This window comes from Microtus ochrogaster, chromosome 24, assembly GCF_000317375.1.
Source record: "Microtus ochrogaster isolate Prairie Vole_2 chromosome 24, MicOch1.0, whole genome shotgun sequence".
NCBI classification, from domain to species: Eukaryota; Metazoa; Chordata; class Mammalia; order Rodentia; family Cricetidae; genus Microtus; species Microtus ochrogaster.
In genome coordinates, this window is record NC_022024.1 from 3,861,000 (window position 1) to 3,869,975 (window position 8,976).

The 8,976-nt window shown below is 48.6% G+C and overlaps 1 protein-coding gene across 1 annotated transcript in view; it reads left to right on the plus strand.

Annotated features, from left to right (window-relative positions):
* Positions 1 to 241: 241 nt before the first annotated feature.
* Gns (glucosamine (N-acetyl)-6-sulfatase) overlaps positions 242 to 8,976 on the plus strand; it is a 36,121-nt gene continuing 27,386 nt past the window's right edge. Inside the window, exons 1-2 of the mRNA XM_005357926.3 lie at positions 242 to 489; positions 6,202 to 6,261. Coding sequence (XP_005357983.1) covers positions 328 to 489; positions 6,202 to 6,261 — 222 coding nt within the window. The 5' untranslated portion in view covers positions 242 to 327. The remainder of the gene's footprint in view (positions 490 to 6,201; positions 6,262 to 8,976) is intronic.

The window sequence follows — 8,976 nt, forward strand, 5'->3', positions numbered from 1 at the left end:
GATCTGTGTACACAGCAGACGCGCTCCTTCTCTCTGGAGGGCAGACGAGCCGACTGCCCCGGGATTTCGTCCCCAGTCCCCTGCCGTCCCGCCCCCAGCAGCAGAAACAGGCGCGGCCCGGGTGGTCCTAGCTCTGTCCAGCCGCCCAGCGCCGGGCTCTCCGCGGCTCCCCAGACCCCGCCCCCGGCCGCCCGTCACGTGACGACGCGCCCCACCCCCTGCCCCCGGCTCACGTGATCCCGCCTAGGGAGAGCAAGCCTGACCCGGCCGGCCTGCGCGCACTTGGTGTCTTTCTATCTCTCTCGGTCCCCGCGGAGCGCGGCAGCCATGCGGCTCGTGTCCGCAGCCTGGCCCCGGCCGGGCCGCTCGCCCGCGGTGCTGCTGCTGCTGTCGCTGCTGGGCTCCTGCCTGGGGCTCGTCGGGGCGGCTCGCAGGCCCAACGTGCTGCTGCTGCTCACCGACGACCAAGACGCGGAGCTCGGCGGCATGGTAACGCCTCTCCACGCCCTTCCCCCACTCCCCCGTACCCCCTTTGCTGGGTGCCTTGGCCGTGGGTGGGTGTGCGCAGCCGTTCCGGACCCTCCGTGAGCTCGGACGGACCGAAGGACTCGGATTCCTCTCCTGGGCTCACCCGCACGCACGCTCCATGCACACGCTGCCTCTAGTCCGGACCTTCCTGCTGCAGTGACCACTCACCGCTCAGGACAAACCTGTGGAGGCCAGAGATGGATCAGGGAGATCCGAGGCCTCATCAGCCCCCTTCACGAGGGACCTGGGACGTCGGCATTTGTGCTTCTGTGATGACTATAAGTGCTGATAGGAGCCAGAGTGGTTGAGAGTGTGTTTTGCTTAAGAAGCATCAAGAAAAAAAAAAAATCGGCCTAATTGAACACCTGACTGAGGCATTTCTGTCAGGGCTCCACTTTATAGCTAATGGGTATTGTCATGAGACTTCATTTTCTTCCCGGAGTCACTTCTGCTCTTTCGAGGTTCTGGAATTTGACCTTAGGGAACATCCACACCAAAACCTGTCCCCCTACCCCCCATGCCAGGGTCTTGCCCAAGGCTCTGAAGTAGGAGGTGGATTAAGAGGAAACCTCCACTGTTCTTCCGTCCTGGGTCTGCAGTGCTCTCATTTAAAGAAAAAAAAAAAAAGTCTTTCCCCTGTCTTTCCCCTTCTCTCTTCAGTTCCCCTTTGGCTCTCAGCCGATGGCCGGAGGGTCCTGCCCTTTCCTCTGTGGCAATAACCCTAGGCTCAGTGCCGTTCAAGTTGCTGGTCCCAGCCGGTCTGTGAGTTGTGAAATCAGTTTAGAGAGTGGCTGCCAACATTTTGGCTTTCCGGGTGTCACATGTGATAATGGTAAGCAGAGCCATAGGTTTCGGGACCGTGAAGTAATGTGTGCCTTGTATTCCGTGGACCTTCTCTGCTACGTGGTGTTTAAGATGTCAGCGTGGCCACTCAGTCCCACGTAGACCCCGTCTCGTTGCTTTGTAGTTTCCACTGAGCCACGAGGATGCTGAATCTCTTCTCCTCAGTTTTGGGGATGGAGCCCAAAGCCTAATGCATGCTGAGCCAGTGCTCTCGGTTTGAGCTAACCCCCGTTTCCTGAACCGAAAGTCTCGATTTAATTTCACTCTTAGATTTTAGGTTTTGCTATCTATCACTCCAGCTGTTTCACAGCCTCCTGCTCCCAGAGCTTTCTTCTCTTAATTCCTTTTTCTTTGCTTGTTTCTTGGTTATTTGGGTTTTTTTTTTTTCTTGAGACAGGGTCTCACTACGTGGCTCTTGCAAGCCTTGAACTCACAGAGATCCATCTTCTGCCTCACGTGTGCTGGGAGTTCAAAGCTTAAAATAAAATAAAATAACTACTGTTAAAAACCAAATTCTCTGCGTAGCTATAAGGCGCTGTCAGTTCAGTGAGCTTCTCTTAGCGCAGCCGTTGCCGTGTGTAGTCGAGGTAATCGAGGTAATTTGCCCTCTCTAACTTTGTTTCTCCCAGCGGATTCTGTATTTAGGGGTGGGGACGTGCACATGCCACTGTGGCCTGAACGCAGAGGTTAGAGGACAAGGTGGAGGAGTCACCTTGCTCATTCTCCCTGTGGGTCTTGGGAATTGAACTCAAGTTCTCAGGCTTGGCAGCACATCTCCTTGTACTCCATAAGTCATCGTGCTGGCCCTAGCTTCTTTTTGTTTTGTTTTGATTTGTGAGACAGGGTTTCTCTGTAGCTTTGGAGCCTGTCCTAAAACTCACTCTATAGACCTGGGTGGCCGCGAACTCACAGAGATCAGCCTGCCTCTGCCTCCTGAGTGCTGGGATTAAAGACATAGACTGGCCTGAGAAACCAGAACAGATGGAGGGGACAACCTAAACTTGCAGGCTCTAGCACTTGGGCCATCGACAACTCGAGTTCAGTTCCCTGAGTCCTGCAATGGTGTTTTTGTTTGTTTGTTTCAAAGCTGCAGCCCCTAGGCACTTGAGAGAATTCTGACTTTTCTCGCAGCCCCTTTCAGAGTCGTGACACCGAGTGTCAGCTAGGATAAGGTGGCGAGCCGAGGCAGGAATGGTGTTCGAGAACCTCCTTGGTACCAGGCAAGGTGTGAGGTGTCTTATATTTGTGTTTCTAACACCACAGAAGCTCGGAAGGACAGCAGTCTTATTTGCTCTGCTAGAACACTGTGGTAGCCCTGCCTTGGCATGTGTCACCTGGTACTCACACCCACAGAGGCACTTTGCACTGTGTCTGAGTCTTCAGTGGCATTCTGGAATGTTGTCAGTGGGGAGGTCACCCTTATTCCTTAATTTACGTGTAAAACTTCACGTAAAGAGTCTTTACCATAGAGAGGAATTGTGTTTCAGTTTTTGTAATAGTTGGCAACGTAAGCAGTTGGGACCCCCCACACACACACACACAGCACACCCACGCTGACTCAGGCCACAGTTTGATATCATAAGGTTTTCATTTATTGTGAATTTTTTTCTTTTTTTTCAAGACAATCCATGCCCTACTTTTGCTGTGATGAAACACTGACAACAAACAGGTTGGGGAGGACGGGGTTTGTTTGACTTACGTACCCGTAGACACAGTCCGTAAAGGGAAGCCAAGGTAGGAACTCAAACAGGGAGGAGAAAGCTGGCACAGAGAGAGACCCTGGAGGGGTGCTGCTTCCTGGCTTGCTGCCCATGGCTTGCTCAGCCTGCTTTCTTCTAGAACCCAGGACCACCAGCCCAGGGATGGCACCACCCACAATGGCTGGGTCCTCCCCCATCGGTCACTAATTAGGAAAATGTTCTATATACAGACCGATCTTATGGAGGCATTTTCTTAGCTGAAGTTCTCTCCTCTCAGATGACTAGTTTGTGTCAAGCTGACCACGCTGTCCAGCATAGTCCAGGAGAGCTCGTTAGCTGTGAGGCTGAGGGTGTACCTGAATTCCTGATCCTCCTGCTTCTACCTCCCAAGACTTGGGATTACAGGCATGCACCATGGTTTTTTGTTTTTTAAAAAAATGTGTATGGGTGCTTTGCTCATCTGTGTGTGTGTGTGTGTGTGTGTGTGTACACGTGTACACAGCCGTGTGTGTGTCCTGGTGTCCTGGTACCTGCGGAGGCCAGGAAAGGCATCAGATGTGCTGAGACAGGACTCAGAGATGGTTGTGAGCTGCCATGTGGGTGCTGGGAATCAGACCTGGGTCCTTTGGAAGCGCAGCCAGTGTGCTTTTCTGCTGCGCCATCTCTCTGGCCCCTGTCTTTATCCATCTTATTTGTGGTCAGAGCATCTTTCACATTTAATATTTCATAGCATTTGTTCCGCGTATTATTCGAGGGTCTCTGCTTTTATGAATTTTCCCAGGGTATGGTATCTGCAAAAGCACGGGCTGTTTCTTAAATCCTTCACTCTACGAAAAGGGGTGCTTGGTCAGGAGCCATGCGGAAGTATAGGGAAAGACTAAATATGACCTGCGTTACCTAAAGCAAGATGATTTCCATTGTTCAAAGGAAAGTCAGCCATTGGATTATCAGAGTCATCTGAGGACGTTCAGAGTGCTGTGCAGGATCAGGAGGATCAGTGGCGCCTTCCATGTTTCTGAAAGGGAGTTTGCTTAGGATGATAAGTAACATTGCACCTCTGCTCGGCTCATGAGAGTAAGTGTGGCTATTTCTTAATACTGTCACATGGCTTCCACCTGACCAGCCACTGTCACTTCAGATTAGCAGGGACACATACATTCAGTACCGCGCGATTCTTGCCCGGGACCTATTCAGCCATGCGAAGATTATTAACGTAAACATTTGAGTTGAAATTCCTATGAAGCCCTGTGCTGTCTGTCACCCTTCTGTCCTGAGCTGTTTCTTCCACATTGGCTCCTTCCCGTTTTCTCTGTTGGGATATTTGCCTGCCTCAGCCTGTAAGCTCCTCCTCTTCGGCCCATGAATGACCTTAGCCCTGCCTGCCCGCTGTAGGGACCTCTCAGCAAGGTTGCCTCCTTTAAGGGCCCTCCCAGTTGCTCTTCTGAAGTAGCCCCTGCCTCCTGCCCGCCAGCTGTGCCACTTGGACCTGCTGTGTTCCCTTTGTAGCACCTGCTACTACCTGAGGTCACCTTCAGTTGTCCGCATCCTAGAATAGTACGGTGAGGTCAGGACCTTGTTACCTGCCTTTGCTCAATCAGTGTGTGGCACATAAAGTATTTAACAAATGTGTTAGCATCACACCTTATATCCTCCTGGAAAACAAATAGTGTCTAGTAGTTTTGCATGTGTACAGACAGTTTGATAACTGAATTCTCTCTCAGTCCCTGGTCTTCCTCTAGGTCAGCGGTTCTCAACCCCTGTGACCCTTCACTAAGTTCCTCATGTTGCGGTGCCCTCCAGCCATAAAATTATTTTTGTTGCTAATTCATAACTGTAATTTGCTACTGTTAGGAATCGTAAATATCTGCTATACAGGATATTTGCTATGCGACCCCCAAAGGGGTCTCGACCCACAGGTTGAGATCTCCTCGTGGCATCGTCAAAGCTTGACTTGAATGAGTTGGAATTGTCCTTTGGAGACTGCAGGGCTTATAGATCAGTGGGGAAAGGGACACATTGTTGAAAGCGAGTCTCTTGTTAGCCTAGGTGTGTGTTTGGAAGCTCCATCTTCAAGGAAATACTGTGCCAGGTGGACGTAAGGTTGTATTTACTCTGTTCTTGGGGTTCAGAGAATTCAGAATCACATAGACCTCCTCTTGATCCTCGTTGTCTGTGGCAGTTTTTGCTGTCTAGAAAGTGAACAGGATCAGTGTACCTTTCTTCATAGTTAAATAACTGCCTTCAAACCTCTGTCCTCTGGGATGAAGTTAACTTTTCCCTGTACTTAGTTCAAAATTGTAGATTTTGAACAAAAGATGAAAAGCAAGAATATAATCAGAGTGATAGGACTGGATTTGTAGCTCCCTGGGAGAGCGCTTGCCTGGGTGCACCAGGCCCTGGGTTCAATCCCTAGCCCTGAAGGAATGGTGTTCAGGATTGACTGGGTGTGTGTGCTACGGAGGGGGCTCAGCAGGACCCTCACTGTCAGAGTCCGTCATTACCCGCAGAAGCTTGGAAGCAGTCTGCGAGCCTTGAGATCTTGTGTGGTTTCAGACATTTCAACACTCCATCTAAGCGTTGTCTGAGTAGTGTGTAGGTTTCCTTTCAGATCACTTCATGCCTTGGGTTATCAGCAATAATAAGAGGGCACTGTGATTTTATTACCTGCAGTCAGCGTGGATGGAGCAGGGCTATGAGCTGTGAACTTCACTTCCTGCTTGCACAGGGTTCATCTGATTGTAACCAAACCTGTTTGGTTCTGCTTCTACAAAACCATTGCTCTTTGGCTTTGTGTCAGAGCTGACCACATAAATGACTAAGATAAAGCAAAAGGGACTGGAGAGATGGCTGAAAAGTTAAGAGCACTTGTTGCTCTTGCAGAGGAGACCAGGATTTGGTTCCCAGCACCCACACAGCCACTAACAACTGCCTCTACATCCATTTCCAGAGGATCCAGTGTCCCCTTCTGGCCTCTGCAGGTACTGCATGAGTGTGTATGGTGCCCAGACATACACAGGCAGGCAAAACACCCATACACATGAAATAAATCTAAGTTGTAACCAAACACAAGTGCTGTTTGTATGTTTTATTTTATCAAGCATTGTTTAACAAGGAATTGTTTCCCTTGTAGACACCGCTGAAGAAAACCAAGGCCCTCATTGGAGAGAAGGGGATGACTTTCTCTAGCGCTGTAAGTTTAGAAATCAAAGTCGTGTTGTTAGCTTTCCTATCACATTCTGGGAAAAAAACACTCACGCTGGAATTCTAGTATGGTTTATGTGGAAGGATTTTTGTTTGTGTTTTTCAGCAAAATGTCTAGCCTGAGGGGTTTTATTAATTCTTTTCATTGAAATGATAAATTAATTGCAGGTTTTTGTTTTGGGGAATGGGTTGTTCTTGATTTTGAGATAGGGTCTGACTATGTAACTCTGGCTGCCCTGGAACTCACTCTGTAGAGCAGGGTGGTCTTGAACTCATAGAGATCCGCCTGCCTCTGCCTCTCAAATGCTGGGATTAAAGGCATGCACCAATGCACTCAACTAATTGCTGGTATTCTAGCCTGTCACATAACTAGGGTATTTTATTGAGGTCTTTGCTGTTTGAGGGTTGAAACTAGGTTGTACAAACCAAGAACATTTATGCTATGTAAATTGTTACAGAGTAAAAGTTCCATGAGCTCTGCTAGCTGACTTGAAAACACACATACAACATGTATGGAGTCAGAGACCCCAAATCTAACCATTCATATTCAAGAACCTTACAGAAAACTCCTAAGTGGTGGTGTGGTAGCTTCCTACCAAGAAATCCACCGAGCAGCGGCACAGTGTCGCGATTGGGTTTAAGCATAGACTCTGAGCCAGATTGCCCAGTTTGAATAGTTATTTATTTATTCACCTGCGTTTTGGTTTTTTGTTTTCCCATTTTAAATGAGGTCTGTACATCCGTCTCAGGGTTACCATGGTTACATGGATTGGCACATGTGACGTGCATGCCAGTGTAGGACCCCACAGTAAGTTGATTTGGGGTATGTTGAAGGGGAGAAGGGGAGACGTTCATCGCAGTAGCTGTGTGAGGGCCACCTTACTAAGAATGAGTTTTCTAGACAAGTGGCATATCTCACGCTTAAGATGAAGGACTCGGCATAATCGGGGATAAGACTTTACTGGTCATTCAGGGTTCTGGATATCCTTACTATCTTCAAAAGTACATAAAACTATGGGAAAATGACAAAGTTATTTCCATTCTTTTGGATTTTTTTTTTTCACCGGGAAAACTCATCCTATATAACAACTTAAAAATAGAACCCAGGGTGGTGGCACGTGACTTTAATCCCAGCGCTCAGGAGGTAAGATTGGCAGATCTCTGTGAGTTTGAGTTCCAGCCCAGGTTACATAGTGAGACTTTTTCAGGGGGAAAAAATGGAACAAAAAAAGTTCCATTCCTAATAATAGAAGCAGAAAATTCACTCTAGGAATAGCAAGTGGTAGCCATAAATGGTTAAGATTTATACAAACACTGTGGCACAGACCTTTAATCCCAGCACTCAGGAAGCAGGGTTAGGCAGATTTTTGTGTGTTTGCGGCCAGCCTGGTCTACATAGTCCCAAGACAGCCAGAGCTACATAGTGAGACCCTGTCTTTGGGGAATGTTTGATAATGTTGCTAGGCACATTGTTTTCTATGTGAAGACACTATTATAAAATATAGTTCTAATTAAAGTCAAAACTTTTCTTAGATCCAGTTAAGTGATTTGAAATATTATCTAGAATGATTAGAATGAAGATTGGGTAAGAACCGTCATGATGGTGTGTCATTTGGGATTGGGATTGGTACCAGGGCTGTTGTACTCATGCCCAACCACTGGCTTACACATCGGCCCCAAGATGGGGTTGGTTTGTGTCAGTACCAGAGATCAACCCCATAAAGGAAGGAATGCCTGAGCCAGTGCTGAAATGAAATGTGCAAATTCAGTAGTGATGCCGTTCTGGCCATAAAAGGTCCCAGGGCAGAAAGGGAAATGTTGCAGTTTCTTTTCTGCTACTGCAGTAGAATACAACAACCGAAAGCAGCGTGGGGGCAGAAGGTCTGATCCGTTCATAGCTGAGGCAAGTCAAGGAATTCAAGTAGGATCTTGAAACAGGAACCATAAGGGAGACTGCCTGTTGGCCTTGCTGGCCTGTTAGCTTTCATTTGTTCCTTTTGTTTTGTTTTTCAGGATTTCAGTATAGACCAGGCTGGTCCTAAACTCAGAGACCCACCCACCTCTGCCTCCTGAGTGCTGGGCTTAAAGGTGTGCGCCACCATGACTGGCTTTTCTAGCTTATACAGCCCAGTACCACCTGCCTGGGGAGTGGTGTCACTCACAGTGGGTGGATTCACAATCCGGACACTGATCTGGACGATCCCCCAGCTGAAGCTCCCTTCTGGGTCAGAGTGACAGGAGGCAGGGCTGGAGAGGAGGTCCCACAGTGGCAGCTGCCTGCTGCACCATCCTGAGGACTGGAATGTGGGTCCATCGACCGTGTAGCAATGGTTGTAACCATGTAACCATGGCCCCACTATGAGGGACCTGACACCCTCTGCACCCACACACAAACGACACTCATGAGCACACACACTCACACATACATGTAAAGAAAATCTTGAGAAAAAAAGTTACAGAGGACAAACATACCTGATTTTTAAAAAAACAGGAAAAAGTGAGTGTTCATGTGGAGACCATCACCCTCCTGAGTGTTTCCAAAGGCCAGTCAGAGAGCAGGAGGCTCAGCTCGCTGGGGAGCATACGATCAGGATGTGTTGGGCCCTGATCTTTCTGTCCTAGCACCTAAAGGGGAAAGCAGTCCAAGTCCAACTTGAAAGGAAACAGTAATGCTAGCATGAATTCCAGATGATCAGTTTTTGTG